The sequence below is a fragment of the Hippocampus comes genome, unplaced genomic scaffold, assembly GCF_001891065.2.
Source record: "Hippocampus comes isolate QL1 unplaced genomic scaffold, H_comes_QL1_v1.1 scaffold22, whole genome shotgun sequence".
Classification (NCBI taxonomy): domain Eukaryota; kingdom Metazoa; phylum Chordata; class Actinopteri; order Syngnathiformes; family Syngnathidae; genus Hippocampus; species Hippocampus comes.
In genome coordinates, this window is record NW_017806175.1 from 172,999 (window position 1) to 191,406 (window position 18,408).

General features: G+C 41.3%; 1 protein-coding gene across 1 annotated transcript in view; it reads left to right on the forward strand.

The window, feature by feature from the left end:
• cacna1ea (calcium channel, voltage-dependent, R type, alpha 1E subunit a) overlaps window positions 1-18,408 on the forward strand; it is a 96,489-nt gene that overhangs the window by 28,983 nt on the left and 49,098 nt on the right. Inside the window, exons 4-8 of the mRNA XM_019896459.1 lie at window positions 3,948-4,053; window positions 4,135-4,274; window positions 15,808-15,911; window positions 16,389-16,547; window positions 17,971-18,161. Coding sequence (XP_019752018.1) covers window positions 3,948-4,053; window positions 4,135-4,274; window positions 15,808-15,911; window positions 16,389-16,547; window positions 17,971-18,161 — 700 coding nt within the window. The remainder of the gene's footprint in view (window positions 1-3,947; window positions 4,054-4,134; window positions 4,275-15,807; window positions 15,912-16,388; window positions 16,548-17,970; window positions 18,162-18,408) is intronic.

Genomic DNA, 18,408 nt, shown 5'->3' on the forward strand with positions numbered 1-18,408 from the left:
ACTGAAGGCTTATCTGTCTGATGTTGGTGGTAATGCTGAGAGGAAGTAGCTCTAACCAAACACCCGGGATGAATTTTTGCATTGAAGACCGAGTGAAGACTGACAGCTGCTCCTCCTTTTTGATCCCCCCTGGGTCTCCCTCAAGTAGGAAGTACCCCATTGAGAGGCTTCACCTTAAAATCATTGATACATGTCATTATTCATTGCATTATTTTCCACAAATGTAAGCATATAGGTTTGCTGTTTTATGATGTTCAGTGTGACAAATTAGTCTATTTTTGTTTATTGAAGAGCAGAGTTAACCCAATGTATTCTCATGTGAATATACAGAATAGTGTGAAATACTACAGAATTTGATGAAATGTCTCATACCCCCCTCGCCCCCACAAAAAAAGTTGAATCCTGCCATATCACATCCCATAAACACGGCAGACATATTGTGCTTTGTCTATATTTTTATATAAAGTCATTGCAGAAAAGGTTTTAAGGTTTAGCTAATGTTATAATCATTCAATTTCATCTTCAGCTTTTGGACTACACTCACAACAAAGACAAACAAATCTCTTTTCTCTCTTCAAAATTAAGTGTAAGCATTGAAGTATCACAAGGCAATTTAACGACAGTGATCCGTTCCCCTTAAAGTTAACAAATGTCATTGTTTTCCAAACCAAGAAACTTAGTTTCCCATTTCACAAATAACCTTACAGCTGTCGCCTTCCCTGAGTGAGAAAGCTGGATGAAAGAGAATGTGACAGCAAAAACTAGGCTGATTTGAATTACTTCCTGTTTTCATTCTTCTTCTGTCAAATTTAGTGTCCCCCAAAAATGTGCCGCCATCTAGTGGTGGACCATGGAAGTACTGTGCTTCGTTCTCCTTCATGAGTCGGTCCCATCTCATATTATTGGGGAGACAATTATACCCAAAGTGTGTTTCCTAAATCCAGTAAATTCTAGTTAGTTCTATTTCCATTTTTCCTATGTCAAAAATTTTAATTTGTTCATCTATATCCGAGCAAATTAAAGGGAGATGTTCCTGTTACTCTAAGGACGTTTCCCCTTTTTTTTTTCTTGGCGAGAATTTACGCAAGGGTTGACTTTGACTTACAGAGCTGTCTGACTGATGGGTGACTGCATTTATCTTCCAAATTGATTCTCAGAAGCAACCCGCTGATGTGTGAAGGTGATGCGTCGGAGGGGATGACTGTGTCAAATATAGTTAACGCTACATCGTTTAAGTTGCAATCATTCTTAATGTCACGCTCTTTTTCAATAGCTCAGCCTCACTATCATTAGCTGAAAGTTGTTGTCCGCCTCTTTCCATTTCCATTGTTTCCACTCCGTGAGGCTCAGAAGCCATCAATTCCCTCTCTACTTTCACCTTAAGAATCTCAGTGTGTGGATGCCAGCTGGAGCTTCGGCATATTGACGGTTGCACCCGTCATCGCGGCCCGTCTCTGTGGCCCGTCCTTGTGTCTATTTTTACATACGTGTTTTGAGGAATTGTGGCACGGCGCGAGCATCGGTGTGACTCACAGGATCGCTCACGAGGCGCGTGACTGATGAATCTGCACAAGACGTGAGACCGCAGCACTCAGGGAAGAATGGAGTGTTTCATTGTTGAGTTTGTTAAACTTCAACGTACTGGAAATGTTTTTCTAATCTCGGCACAATGTAACACATTTAGGTTTACAAAGGAAACGTGCATTTTGTTTTCACAATTTAAAACAGTTTCTCACAAACAAATCGATGACACGCTATCGTCAAAATGCCTCATACTGTAGTACACGTTACACCCCATTTTTTTTTTTTTGTCTGGCTGAAATGTGTGTGTACCTTCTGATTAAAGTGAGCCAGTTCTCATTTTGGCTCATCTCTTGCTGGACCACTATTGATAACAGATTTCGTTATCATGACGATTTTAATGAGGGGAAATGTATTTGATGAGCAACAAAACGGTGTTAGCAGCTTCACAGGAAAAAAAAAATTAGCTTGTCAAATGAATGTCATGGTAGAACTCCATTTGTAAAATGTAATTAAAGAAGTCAATTTTCCCTTTTAAAAAAACATGATCGGGGACACCTTTGGCCTCGAGCCTCTTGCCTTTTTTTTCATCCCATTTTGTTGATTAAGTGATTAAAACTCTACATGTAATCACAGAAGAAAGCTTCGATGGTGATGTCACTGGAAACCGCCAAGGTGGGCTGAAGGGTCCCCCAGCTGGGCGGGTGGATGAGCAGAAAGCCAACATCTTTGTTCAGTTGTTAAACTAAGAAACTCACTTGGTGTTGAAGGATCAGGAACAGATTGAAAAAAAAAAACTAACAGGAAAACTGTCCTGGGAGAGACTCTGAATCAACACGTTTCCATAGAATATTCTGGGAAAGTCCCATGCCTTTTCTCTGACATTATAATCGACCCTCTTCATATTTATGATTTTTTTTTTTTAATTCCAGTTTCCTGCTCAAGCAGTTACATAGACTAAAACTAATCAAAGAAAAATAAAGAGAAAAGACACTACACTGCCCCAGTAAGCACCTCGGGGCATTGATTTTTGGCTCCAAGATAAACCTGTTGCCGTGGATACCTCCTTCCATCTTGTTCCCCCCCCTCCCTTACTTCCTCCCTCCATTACATCTCTCTCCGTCGCTCCCTCCTGTTGACTGCTGTTTAAGGACACGGAGGTAGCATTTATCTTATCGGCGTGAGATGAAAAATAGAAGAAGAAAAAAAAGACAGCACCTCATGCTGATGCGGCTATTATGTCATGAAGACTTTTTTTCTTGTCTGCTGCTCGCTGATGGCCTCGCAAATGTGTTGCAGCCCCCCCTGAGCTATAACGTAATGTACCGAGCGGCCCCGGGTTCAAGTGAGAGCTGCCGGGTGTTAACATTTGTATTGGCTCTTTTTGTGTTCAGCCTCTCATTGCTCAAATGCCCCCGAGTAAACCCGCTGGGTATCACCAGCCGAGCGATATTGATCTGTCCGGTGTCAGCCTAATTTGGTCTCATTGCCTCCCACTTCTTCTCCTCCTCCTCCTCCACCTCCTCCTCCTCACTCGCTCGTTTCGCAGGCATCAGCCAATCTCCTCTGTCCCGATCACCTTCTCGTCTGTCTTTCCTTCCCTATTATCTCGTTGATGCCGCCTTTCTTCATTCCTTGCTTCTGCCTCTTCTACAGAGTGTGAAGTTTGAGGGACACAACTTCAGTGGGTTTTGCAGCTCAAATAAGGTCTCAACATGCGTGGGTTCATAACAAGGCTGGTTCATTGTCCTCTTTTACATATTCTACCGAAGGACAGTAACAGCATTGCTGTCGCTAGCTTACAATAATGACTTTGTAATAGCGGTGCCAATGTGACTTACTACATTAGCAGCCGGTATCTGAAGGGAGCAAGGAATAATTGGGGCGTGACATATGAGCTGAGTGTGGTATGAAACGTGTGGTTACCAGTTACATACACCTGAATGCACTTACGGGAATTAACCGGGTCTCAGACACTCACTACACAAAATATTAGGTACGCATTCACAAAATAATAAGAGCTTATACTGTACATTTTGCCTTGACAAAAACCCTTGTATTCAATTTTGATTGACACAGTCAGAGGTATTGATTTTGCGATATGTTTAGGAGACCTAGTCGTAAGAACACCTGCCTCAAAGTTCTGAAGCCCTGGGATTGATACTAAAGTGGGGCAACTACATTCCAAGATAAAACTGTCATGAAAAAATATTGTAGCGCACGTTACTGCTCCTGCTGGACTGGAGTGGGACTGTATCACCCGACACTTGATGACTTGTTCAATCAACTGGGTCGGACGGTAAACCATTCTAGTTCATTTTAGGCATCGTTTTAGATACCGCTCTTGTATTGGATCTCATTTGTTTATTGACTATGTTTTGTTGCCTGCCTTAAATGAATACACTTCCTCAACTTCCTCCCGTCACTCCGTTTGAGTACATGATCCTCGCCACCATCATCGCCAACTGTATCGTCCTGGCTCTAGAGCAACACTTACCCGGAGAGGACAAAACACCAATGTCAAAGAGACTGGTGAGGCATAACGTAAACATTCAACTACACTTAAAGATTGTGGTGTTGATTAAAACTCTTTCCCTTGCTTTGCATCAATAGGAGAAGACCGAGCCTTACTTCATTGGGATGTTCTGTTTGGAGGCGGGAATCAAGATCATCGCCCTGGGCTTCGTATTCCATAAAGGCTCCTACCTTCGGAATGGGTGGAACGTCATGGATTTCATTGTGGTGCTCAGTGGGTGAGTCAATGCGACGCGGGCTCTGGCATTCCTGTTCTTCTCTTCCTTTGTTCCACATTGCAAAAACATGAATATGAGGTTCCCTGAAGACTTTAAATGCTCGATAGGACTGAATATCAGTGTCAGTGGTTGATTGTTGTGCCCTGTGATTGGTTGGAGTAGCACGGGTACTCTGTCTCGATTCCAAATACAGCTGGAATAGGCTCTGGCTCACTCGTGACCCTTTTTAGGACCAGCGCCATCGAAAATGAATGACTAAATAAAGTTGGTTAATGTTTTGCTATTTTCCAACCTATTGCAGTGCCTCGTTCTTTATGAAATACCGAACAACATTGTGTATGGTATTGGATGGTATTTTCCCATCAGTCAGTCAATGACATTTCGTCAAAAGTGCATCCCTAAATTAATGGGGAGGATTCATAGTATCAGGTAGGGGTGTAAAAAAAAAAAAAAGATTTGAATTTGGAAAAATCATTTTTGATTTAAAAGATGACTTCATAGAGTTGAACTGAATCAAATTTTAAATGCAACGCCCCTCAATCATATACGTATGCACACCCCTTATATATATATATATACACACATACACACATACACACGCACACACACATATATTACCTTATCAAATTGAATCGTAATCCCACTGAATCAAACCAAATGGAATTGTTCCACTCTAGAAGGTACTGTACTTGAATTGTAACACACCTGGTGTATCGAGATATGCACACCTCATAAAGGAGAGATGCACACCACGAAGTGTCTGGTAATTCAAGCTTGGTGTGTTTCCAGAGCTGCACGGAGCTGTGAAGTGGTTATACTCTGCAAACCATCCACACATAAGAGCATGGTAGCACATAGTAGCAATGAGAAGGTGAGCTTTCAGGTATCAAAGAAGGTGCCTAATGAAGAAGCATATTGGCCTCGTGCATACACACACACACACGCATATTTGCACACACGAATGAAATATTCAACAGTTTGAATAAAGTGTGATGAGAATCTGGCGGCGTTCTTAGAGAATTCTATATGATTCCGGCGTCTTCCATTATTGATGAGTCCAATTGAGGCTTGGGCTCAAGGATGCTCTTGTCGCTGCAGGAGAGAGGAAGGATGCGAGGTCGGAGGGGAGATGACAATGAGGAGGGTGGCGAGGCTCTCTGTAGCCTGTTGATCAATTGACATGGCATGAGGAGAAGTTACTGTCGGTCCAGAATTAGAAGCTTAATTAAAACAGTGAGACAAGCAGTTGTTAATGGATTATTCTAATGTGCACGGGCACAAACGGGGGAAAGGAGTAAAACCACAGAGGCTCTCCCAAGGTTTGACGTGTGTTGTAATCAGACTTGCTATGCATGTAGATCAGCAGCACTTATTAAGAATCCTCTTGCGCACATGATTTGCCTAAATCCTTCCATCCAAAAGCTTTGTTTTAATTTTGATGTGCATTTTGTATTTGTTATACTCAGGATGCATATTGGCCTTGATTTTCTGTGTGAAAGATTAAATATCAATTAATTGATGTATTTGGGCTGCGCGATGTGGTTGAAAATTGTTTCGCAATAAAAGTATTTCATAACAGTCTGTATCGATATACAGTCAATATTTTCTTCAAAATAAGGACCGGAGAAGAAGGGCTGAATTTGGGTAATTTTATTTTAAAATATAATACTGTATTTGTAACCTAGCATTGATCTATATTTTATAGATTTTTTTTTTTCCATAATTGGATTTGATAGTACACTATGCTTCCTATAATAACCTTGCGTGTGGGAAAGGAGAGTTGCTGATGCGCTTTTCAACCGTTCATTGAAAGTTAAAAGAACCTTCCTCTCGCAAGCTAACCCTATAAGCCCCGCCTCTTTCAGGCTCATATGAAAACACAGACCCTCTCCGACAAAACTGTACATACTGTCCATTTTCTGCTCGTAATTTGTGCGTGTTTAGTGATGTGTTTATTAAGTACGTTTTATCACGTTTAAATGTGTTTCAAGCACGTGGGAATGGTAAAACTATTACCAAAATAATTTGGTCTCTCTATATCGCATATTTTCATTTATTTCTGGTAAGCCTGGAACGTTTCCGCCCCGAAGAGCGAGCCGGTCACTGCATGCATATTTGCGTTTGCATCCGCTTGCACATGAAAATTAATTCACTGCCATATTGGTGGGGTACATTCTGGCCGTTACCTGGCAGAAATACGGCAAGACATTTTTGCATAGCGTGGGTTTGAGTTAATCAACTATTTGGGGGACTTGGAGATGATATCATCATCCAGGTCTTCTTTTATTAACATTCATTTCCACGAAGAGGCTTGCTAGATCTTTGGCCAAATGGTCAATGCGGGAACAAGAGTTACAGAATCGTAGCCATGTGAATGTTCTATCCCTCGCCTCTCCCTCCATTCCAGTACACGTATGCATGTCACGTGTACTGGAAGAGGTGCAAAGCCTCATTATACACCAAATGACTACGCTGATGATATTAGGCGAGCAGACAGGGCTGACAGTGAGCTAGTAATTAGGTGCAGAGTCTCTTAAACAAGCGCGCACGTACACGACATTTAATTGACTGCCATTTTTTTTTTTTTTTTGAGAGAGAGAGAGAGAGAGAGAGAGAGAGAGAGAGAGAGAGAGAGACTTGTTCCTATATTTAATGGGATTTGTACGGAAAAGTTGTCACTAGTGGAAATATGAAATATGAGATGGTGGTTATTTTGAAAAATGGAAATTATTAATGAAAGCTATGAAATGAATATATCCTTCCATAATGTTTTCGCTAATTTAAAAAAAGCATGCAAACTGTTGAATTTTACTTGTACTAACTAGCAATTCTTTTGTAGGGTAAAAATAATAAATAATAATCCATTTTACTGTATTTGAAAGCGCTTTTTATAGTACTCAATGACTCTTTACAATAAGAATTAAGAGATCCAGGATAAAAACGCACAGTTTAAAGCTAAATATGCACAAGTTTTAAAACTAACAAATGGCAAGAAAAAAAAAATCAAAGCAAGAAATGTGTAGCAAAGACTAAAAGATGTTAAAAACCGTCTTTTACAAGAAAGGCCAGTTGCCATTGTGGGCGACGTCATCTGAACTAAAACTTGTTTCATTGAAGGATTTATGTGTGACTCATGCAGGGAAAATCCCTGCCTGATTAAGCCATGTAGTAGATTTTTATATTCCTGCATGCGTGAGTGACACATAAAGCACATTCTCTTAGTGCTAACCCCTGACTCACACTACGATATTTGTGTCAACAGAAGCTTTTGCTCGCCGGATCATCACTGGGGGCAACTATTCCTTCTCTAAAGATGCCTCAGTGCTTTATGAGGTCCTGTATATTTCACAGATGGCGAGCGGGGCAGAGGGGCATGAGGTATAAAAGGAAATGCAGACAAGCCTTCAAAGTGTGTTTTTAGAGTTGAAACTGCAGAAGAAAAACGAGTTGATATCACGAGAGAGTGAAAGAGATGAATAAAGAGATACATGTTGAAGAGGGGGTGATAAAAAAGAGGTTAAGCCAGAGGAAATGGTTAAAAATGTGTCCATGCGTGACCTTACATGCTAATTGGCACCTTTGCAGACTTGCTCAGTGACAAGCCCGCATTACAATGACAACAGTTGGCAGGAGGTGACGCCCAACGCCTGCTTTAAGTCACCCCGATGCTCAAAACGGAGTAAACACTGTAAGATATCTGGAAAGATTTGCTTCATATTATTTCCAGGGACTGTAAAGGTTTTTAGCGGTTTTTGAAAAGTGTCGATCATTTTTACATCGGAAAAGGAATACACAGTATGACTCTTAAAAATACAATGTGTGTGCCAAATGGAGCACTACTAGCAATGTCAGCAACGCCTTCTGTCGGCTTGGCAGTCGTACACCTGGAACACAGAGTAAAACACACACACACACACACACACACACACACACACACACACACACACACACACACACACACACACAGAAAAGAGGAAGGGACAAGAGAATGGGAGAGTTGTCTCCACCAATCGTATTCCAACTCTGTCATCAGATCAATTGATGACATGGGCGGGATGCAGCAGGGATGCATATGGCCCATGACAGCCGTTGCCGTGGTGACAGAGGACCCCGCCCCAGGTCAGGCTGTCACTGGCTTCCCTACTCACCATGCGCAGTCAGTGCACGTTTGTCTTGCCTTGCCATCACGACTGCGTTCAACTGCATTTGTCACGGGAATGCGGGATCGTGAGTGAAAAACAATAGTGTGTGTGTTTGTGTCTGGTGAGTGACGTCGTTCTTTAAGCTTCGATCCAGACTCAAGTCAGGTGGTGGTGTTGAGAAAATTGATCATCTAACAAGCTCGCTGTCCCGGTTTGCCCCCCCTCCTCTTCATGCCACCATAAAGAGGCTGAGTGGGCCATGAGACAAAGCCCATCGAGGGCATTCTTGTCTCATCAGTCTCAGTCTGGTTGTGATCAGAGAGGATGAAGTGCTGCAGTGAGATGAAAGTGGCCATCATGCACGCAAGGATCAAGATGAATTTGCATTTGTTTTTGCTACACTGAAACCGCAATATGTAATTGTTGGCATTTATAATAACCATGTGACAGTCCACGAAGGACAAGTGTATCTCTGTCATTGCATGGTGACCTAGGATTATAATGGTGCCTTGAAATATGAGTTTATTTTCATGGCCATGCTTGGAACTCAAAACATTCATATCTCAAATCATCTTTTTCCATTGAAATGACTGGACATGCCATCAATCTGTTCTAACCTCCGAACATAATTTAACAGAATTTTAAGAATGAAACAGTGTGTGTGTATGTGAGCATGTGTGTGTGCGTGCATGTGTGTGCGCGCTCACTGATTCAGCTCCCAGATAGAAGCTGACATAAGTGCACTGCACACGGTGAGATATGCCTCATATCTCATGATGAATGACAAAGATGTGCCATGTTTGATGAAATACTAACCTGTGAAGAAAACCTGGAGCTCCATCAATGAATTGCAACAAAAGCCAAAGCGTCCCTTCAGTTTGGGTTGTTATGAATCCCAGTAATTACACTACAGTGTTACATCCTAATAAATTACAAGCAAATAGACATATAAATTGCAATATGCCTCTTTTTTTGCTGAAGGCTTTCTGAACAAAAAGCCAGGGTTGTTTTTTTTTTTTTTCTTCAAATAGTAACAGTCACAGAGCTGTCAAACACAGTATTTCCTTTTAATTCAGCAGTATTGTTTCCTGCCAACACATGGACTGATTTGTTTCGCATAACATCTTTAAAAATGATATAACTTGTGAAGATGGGTTCAGTTTATTTGAGGGTGAGCTCAAGCGCTGCAAGTGTAGGACTTCACGAAGAGTTTCTTATTCCGTCAAGACACACACCACCCCCGTCCTTGTGCCGCGGGCCAATAGTGTCACAGCGGCTATAATTGAACATTTCGGAGGATTCACAAAGCTGGTTTATCCTATGCCAAAACTCCGTATCTTATCTCACAACCACAGTATTTTCTGTCATTTTAGAGGAGTTAATATACGCTCACCAGCCACTACAGTAGCTGTACTTTTAGATATTATTCACCCAATAAACACTCAGCCCAAATATAAACACAATGTAACTCTTTTTGTTTTTCCTTCCATTCTATTCATGAGTTCAAAATCAGCAACTTTTCCGAGATGCAAAAAGCAAATTTTTGTCTCATATAAATTGGTATATTGTTTAAATCTGTCTTTGATGTTATTGTGACTTTGGGCTTGTCCTTCAACAGTCACGACGGGGAGTCACTCTCATGGCAGTTTTCATGCCTTGCACTTCCTGATGCAATCCGACCCTTTTTTTCCTCCTATCTGACCTTGACAGTATTAGCTGACGAGCTGGGATATCAAACCCACACAGTTTTCACGAACGTAACTTCACATAACTTGTGGTCTGTAATCATCTTCTCTTTTGACATTCGTCTTAACAGCCCTAACAGCTTTGTCTGAAAGTCAAAGAAAAAGTGAGACACAGGCTCTATATTCATAGACAACGGATCTACGAACAGGCATAAAAACTGGAGCATCTTGTTTTCCATGCTGGTTCAAGCCTCGTTTAGTAAGACTGCACTACGCCATGCTGTGTGTGCCATTGGACTGAAGGCGTTTTCTTTTACATGCCCCCAGCATGGCTGAACTTACTAACTGACTTACCAAATACACCTGCTGGAAGCAGGTCTAAGTTGTGGTGCAGGTGATGCAACACGATTTAGTTGAATTTGATTGGAGTACAGGCAGATAGATTCTGAGCTCCGCAAATGTGTGTGGTGGATTGTATAATGAACCCAATCACTCTTTGTAGAAATCGATATATTGAACGCAATATTGTCATCTTTATTATATTTTTAAAATCACCCCCGGGCTGGACTCTAGCGTGATCTCCGTTGAGTCAGACTGGGCGCCTCTCCTGCTTTAAAAGTAATGAGAAAAAAACGCTTCCATTGTTCCTGTAGCTAGCTAGCTGTGTTCACGCCCACAACGGCAGAGCCATCCGTTCCTAACTGTAGGCTTGAACTGGGCACAAATAAAGAGCCCACAGTGTTAATATTCTGATGCTTGCAGGTCTGAGGTCTCATGGGATTTTGTGCAAAATGGCACTGTAAAGTTTTTTGTGACTTTAGAAATGAATTTACAGCAGAACCATCTCAGGATTGCTTAACGAATCAGAGTTATAAGTGCTCACATTAATTGTCCACAACAAAGGGTTTTATGACACACCAAAGTCATGCTTTACAGTGGATATTTAAATTTTGCAGAGAAGTTGTTATGAGCACCATGTGCCACATAAAAGGGGAATGCATTTCATTCATATTGAGTTTTATTGAGTTACTCAGTGGTGGTCTGTGTATTTGGCCTTCAGTAGGGACGTATCTAACCCAATCCACCTCTTAGTACTGCCAACTATCACGTCGCAATTATAGAAACCATCAATATTATACAGAAGTGCAGGGCGTGCTGAGCTCTGACCGCCCTGATTTTAATGCAATTTAGGGAAAAGGCTACTTCCATCCCACAACTGCACAAACAAATGCCTCGGTACGTCCAATTCTACCTGTCCAAAGTGTTGGAAAACACCAAAAGAAAGAAAAGTCCACCCAATGATTGTTTGTCTACTTTTATATGTACCCTGCAATTAACTGGTGACCACTCTGAGATAGAGGCATGGAATGTCTATAGTATGGATGTAATTATAACAATAGTAATGCATCCATTATGCTTTGACTAAATGCATTTTGTTACTACTCCAGCACTGCTCATGTGACTCATACATTTGTAGCATTTTATTCAATCATTACCAATGGAAAAAAAAATAGCTGCCTGAATTTATTCGATCTTAACAAGTACAATATAGTACATAATAAACCTGTACCATTAGCAAAGGTTTATGATGGCGATAGTTTGACCTGGAACAAATTAATCAACTACATTACATTATTTTATTTTTTTTAAGTGCTTTGTAAACGGAATAGGCTGAGAGGAAATTAATTTGGGTTTGACCCACAAATCCACTTACACCCCAGGATGAACTGATTAGTGGACAGCCTCGTGGACCTCACGAAGACCCCCGCTTGATGACCGTAACTTTTCACACAAATGTCTGCGAGAGACCGCTAATAAAGGGATGACATTAAAAATCTAAAGGTCATGAAAATACAGTGAGCGTTTTTTTGTTTTTGTTTTTGTTTTGTCTCCGCTTAATTGCTTTCGTGTTCATTAAACTCAACACATAAAATTTGGCACGACAACATGAAATAATGAGCTAACCGAAAAGCTGCCAGGGTGGCTGCTTGCAAAATGGCCGACTTCCTGTTCAATTTCAGTTGTTAGTTTTTGAGACTTTTTTGCGCATCCTGTCATGATATGTCTGTCCCCCAAATTTCGTATGGATCAGTGAACCTGGTAGTCATGAATGATCTGGTTTTTGGAGGAGGAGGAGGAAGAGCGAGGCTGGGGAAAAGTTCGATGTGACAGCCAGCATGTGTGCAGGGGCTTCAAGCTGACACTAAAAGTGCCTCGTTGTCATAGCATGGAAAAGTCTCTTGGATAGATATTATTTATACTACCTTGTGGTTTCTTTCTGACTTCCGGGTTGAGTGAATGCTGACGCGTTTGGCTGCCGCTGCTCAACCCGTATTTTGTGTTTTTTGTTTTTGTAAAGTGTCCTTGGGTGTCTTGAAAGGCGCTTATAAATAAAATGTATTATTATTATTACTTGAACTCGAATGACTCGTAAGTGAGGACCCCCTACGTGAGCCTAAAATATATACATTTTCATCAAAATATATTCCAGTTTGCAATAAGTGGTACCATATTTTCCACACTAAAAGGCGCACAGGATTATGAGGCGCACCTTCAATGAATGGCCTATTTTGTGATTTTTTTCATATATTGGACGCACCGCATTATAACACGCAATCTACAATGCATCCACTAGATGGAGGAGATACGCTCAAGGAAATGCCAACAGAACACTACACTACACCCTGATTTATATAGCGACGATCAGATGTCAGTAAAACTTATTTAATAAAGCAGCGACACAGTTCACTTAACCAACAGCAAGTTATAACATTGACTCATTAACGTTGAACTCTCTTGCCTCTGCTCTATTTCCGTGTTCAACTGCGAAACCGATCGCCTTAAATTCGAACTCTGCGTCGTAAGCATGTCTGTAGCAAGGAGCTATTTTGGGGTTGACAAATTACCGTAATGACCATACACAAGGCGCATCGGATTTTAAGGCATGCTGTGAGCTTTTAAGAAAATGGAAGGCTTTTAGGTGCGCCTTCTAGTGTGGAAAATATGGTAAGTTTCCGGGCATGTCGTCTCCCAGAAACGCCATCCAAATGACAGAAGAAAATTATTCAACAACTGTTCAAAAATAATAAACATACTGTTTGTTTTTCAATACTGTACAGACACTGTACATCTATGCAATGTAAAATGGTTCCAAGTTAACAATTGTGTTTCTGATCACGCGGCTGAGGTGTTTGTCATCAGACCTCGTACGTGGCAATGCGTGTGAAATCATTCTTCTTTTCTGTAAGAGCGAAACTAGACCGACAACTTTGCACATCTGAGCCTTAATGTCGTTGAAAAAGCAAATTTTCAGTTACAGATGTTGTTTTGGCTCTCAGATGTGTGTGTACGAGTTTAATGAGGTGGCTTGTAAGGGAAAATACAGACTGATAGCTGGTTGGTGAGAAGGGACCACCACAAGGCAGCAATTTAATTTTATTGTAATCATCTCATTGTGGATAAAACAGTGTTGGATCTTACTTGCTATTTTGCCACACACACACACACACACACACACACACACACACACACACACACACACACACACACACACACACACACACACACACACACACCCCCCCAACAAACAAACGAACAGCCTGTGAGTGAGGAAAGGAGGGAGGACACAAAATGTGAGCCAAATTGCTTTGTGCCAGTTCAAGCGTGTGTTTTTACTCCCTTGGCTTATTTACATGTCGCACTGTCTGCTGCCAGACTTCCAGCTCCAGACGGCGAAGCTGTCATACTTAATGATCGCGCACAAGCGACGGCGAGGCTTCTCATATTTTTTGTTTTATTTTGTTTTAATTGCCGCTGAATATCCAACAGTCCGACATGAACAAACAAGTCATACACAAAAACATTTGCTTAGTAAAGGACATCAAAGATAACATATTTTATTAGTTGGTGGATGCTGGGAGTGAGATTCACCCGTCCACTGGCTGACTGAACCAAACGAGGGTGACATTTTTTTAGAACTTCTCTCCTTTTGTCGCCTTAACAACTAAAAAGCAGCCACGACACACTAATGATGTGAAGAAAGACGCGAGCGAAGAGAGATGTGCAGGAAGTGCCGGATGACCTGACAACAAACCAGAGTTGTGGAACGCGAGACCAAGTAGAAGATGAAGATGAAGAAGAAGAGGAGGACGAGAGGGAGATAAAGAGCTTGGGAACAAATGAGGCTGAGAGGGAAACTCCACAGGGGGGAGGATAGTTGGAGGTGTGAAGCTCATGAGGATAATTCCCTTTCTATATTTGTGGCGATGATGATAATGATGATGATGGTGAGGAGCTATTTCAGTCCTTCCCACCCCGTCTGACTTATTTCAGGCCGACGTGTTCTACCTCCTGTCTTGTCTTCTTTTAATTACTGTAAACCAAACCTGAATAAAAGGGTTAGGTTTAAAAAAAAAAAAAAAAAATCTGAATTCAAATTCTTTTGATTCCAAATGACTCCGTAATGCATTTATATTGTTGACTGTCATTAGGCAAATCTTTTTAGAAGTAAATTTTTTAATTGGCTATACTGGAAAAAAAATGTGATGAATTTAGCCACGTTTTATTTCATCAAGTGGTTGCACACAATAAAATCATCTGGATCCAGCTACATTTTTAAGATGATGTATAGTCTACTTCATCAGTGCCTGGCCTCAAAGATCTCCAGTGACTGCGCGTGCACTGGTGGCCCGCTGGAACCAAGAGCTGTTGCGTCACTCTGGCCTATCGTTTATTTATTTTTTGTACACATTTCCCCACAATAATCACATCACTACGATCACACTTGATCTCTGCTTAGTGATGTGTTGATGACAGATGTGGCTGTGTGTTCGCAGGCATCAAGCTAAATCCAGTTTTCTTGCCTATGAACACAAATTAATTTCCATTCCCGACATTCCACATCTTAACTTAATATCAAGTCTGCAACCAGTTTAGAGTGTCACTTCAATTATTGATGGTAGATTATAAACTATGATATGTTACTTTGTGGCTGAGCGACTCAATTGCTGTTTGTTAAACGTAAGAAATCCCACAATGCTAAAATTATTATATTATGCCATTAACTTGACCACTTGGCTGTCATGGCTGCCAACTGTCTACGTTTTTCGGAATGCAATCGACACAGGAATTGGGTTACCATATCAGCCATGTAAACCAACAAATGGTTACATAATTTGACCTAACAGTTTGTTTTTTTAAAATTCTCAGCAAAATAACCCAGAAATTTGACCCAACGCAAAACAACCCATCATTTGGGTTGATGAAATAACCCAAATGCTGTTAGAATGTGCATGGGACTCCCGTTGTGAGGTGTTAAAAGTCAGAGTTTGGCGTTATTGTGTAAGTTTAAAAAAAGTCTACTTTGTGCAGCCGTAAAAGACTCATTGTCTATGTGTGTGTACGTGTGACTTTGTGTCCATGAGGTTCATGTGGTTTCACGCTGCGGAGACGCTTTCATTGTTCTGCCCTAAACTAGCACTTGCCACAGCGTATCCTCCCACACGCAGAGAAACAGCCAAAAACAACCCCAAATAACCCCCCAGTTGTTTATGGCTGCAGAACCTCACATCCTCGTGGTCCATATCAGAGCACTGCAGCCCTCCTCCGACACACTGTGTGTGCTTTTGAGGCTATCCTCTTCCTGCATTCAATCCCAACAATCATGCCTTTTGTTCTTCTTTCCACATTTCTCTCTTTGTTGATCAGGATTCTGGCTGCAGCAGGTGCTCATATGAACATCTCTGTGGATCTGAGGACTCTGAGGGCGGTGCGAGTGCTGCGTCCACTCAAACTGGTTTCGGGCATCCCTAGTGAGTATTAAGGGGGGGGGGGGGGAGAAGCCAGCCTTTCCATCCCGCCAATATTTTTTTTAATTCATGATACTGAGTAGATTCACTCATAGCTACTTTACCCTGGTATGCTCTTTGCAAAAAGAAAAACTTTGCATGCATGGTTTTTTTTTCATATTTTTGTAACATTATCAGGTACATTCACCTGCATTAGCAAATAGCCCACAATTTGGGCAACTAGCTCACATTTCTAAAATAATCTTTAAAATTTCTTGAAATTGCTTTGCCGTTATGCCAGACAAAGCTAGATTCCTCCCGTCCAAAAATAAGACAGCCCATCCATTTATAAAATACTCACGTTCTTTCTGTGGTTAAATGATTAGCTCTCTGACTGTGCCAATCAAAACAGAGCGTTATCATGTTTGTAAAGCACAAAGAATAGAATAGGATCAAATTGAAATGTGTGCGCGTTGTGAATGATTTATGCTCTCGTCTCAGGTCTGCAGATAGTCCTGAAGTCCATAATGAAGGCCATGGTTCCCCTGCTCCAGATCGGCCTGCTTCTCTTTTTTGCGATCCTCATGTTCGCCATCATCGGCTTGGAGTTTTACAGCGGCAAACTGCACCACACCTGCACGCCGCAGCCTGGAATACTCGGTTAGGCTTTAGAACACAACCAATGATTTCTCTTGACCTTAGGTATGGGCCAATTAAAAGCGCAAATATGACTGCGATGTATCCGATAATTCCCAGGATTAATAAAGTTGGACAAAAGGTATGTTATTACCAGCTTTTTTTTCTTCCCGGAGCCAAATATAAGGCATCTGGGGGGTTTTCAGTAAAATTAGGCAATTTTTTAAATTCTTATGTGTACATATGCATATCCATCCATCCAATTGACGTACAGTACTCGGAAAAATGTGCCTCCCTAGATATCAAAAGTTTGAGAACCTCTGGACTATACAATGTAGGCACCGACCACTAGAAACCAAAGTTATAAATATTTACCGGTAGTTTGTTTGTAAACTGACAAAGTTGTTCTTTTCAAGGGCTGCTTCGATAGACTTGTCGAACATTTAGCAGATCTGCTTCACAGTTCGTTTCGGGGCTTGAATCTGGCCATCCAATGCTTGTTGAAGTGTGCCTTATGAACTGATGAGGGGGTCTATAATCAGATAGACATGTTAGCTGCATCGTCACAGATAATTCCAAGAGTCATTTCCCACAGAGAGGTAACGATGTGTACTCGAGTTGTAATGTCCCATTTTTAGATGCGAACAATGATGCTACAAATCACGCTGTGCAAATGTGTGAGGGAACAGAGCAGTGGCATCCGGATATTACTGTTATTTAAGATGCTTCTTCTTCCAAGCACTAATTTCAGCTGTCCTGAAAAAAGAAAAAAAAGAAAAGAAAAGAAATCATCCTCTGCCTTTCCCTCCCCAATGGAATGAATGAAACAAAAGGGAGCAATTTGTGGCTGGAAAAGCCATGAATAATGCATCAACGTGAACAGACGAAAAAGTCGTTTTCAAATTTTGAGCTGAAAACAGCATTGCGCAACCTAAATCCAAAGAGGTACGACGGAGCTCTATTTGGCTGCCTTAATGCTGAGTGACCTTCAGCTACCGATATTTACATAACCCTTTAGGTTGTATCACCGTTGTGCACACATAGCATCACAATCCACCAAGTGATTGGATCAAACCAGACCGGCAGAGATGTCCTGTGCATTCAAACCTGCTTCTTATTTTTGCCATATTTGAACTATTGTGCATTCAGCATTGCCTTTAAACCTACCTGTGGAGGGAATTGTGAACAGAGCAGTCAGTGTTAGCCCAAAACAGGCTTCTGCTCAAAACAAAAAAATGTCAGGAAAAGCCCACTAGAACATCTGAGCTTCATATGGGTAAGCACAGGCACTTTAAATGGTGGCACTTGTGTTTTTGTTTCATTGTGTTATCTCACCAAAACCTGGCTTTTGAACGCGGGTGTGCAGACTTCTCAAAACCAAGTCACATGCAGAAATTGAGTTTGTTTTTTGTTTGTTTTTTTGTCTCTTCACCTTGCACCCGTGCAGAAAACGAGACAGTGGATTCTTCTGAATATGAGTTCCCATGTGGTGTGCGCCAGTGTCCGGCCAAATACACCTGCAGCGATATGTGGATAGGCCCCAATGATGGCATCACGCAATTTGACAACATCCTGTTTGCTGTTCTCACTGTCTTCCAGTGCATCACCATGGAGGGATGGACCACTGTGCTCTACAATGTAAGGCTGGGACGCTCTTCCAGTGTTGTTATTTCCGTCTTTGGCTCCACGGGATTGAGGAAGAAAGTTTGACTGGAAGTGATGTTGTGTTAATGGGTGTGTGCAAGTACTCCATCCTCTATCCATTTAATCGGCTGATATTATCTCTTGTAAAAATCAAAAAGATGATTTTTTTTAAACACAATAATACATGACAATATAGGACAAACATAATGACTCAGCACAAAATGTGTATATATATATATAT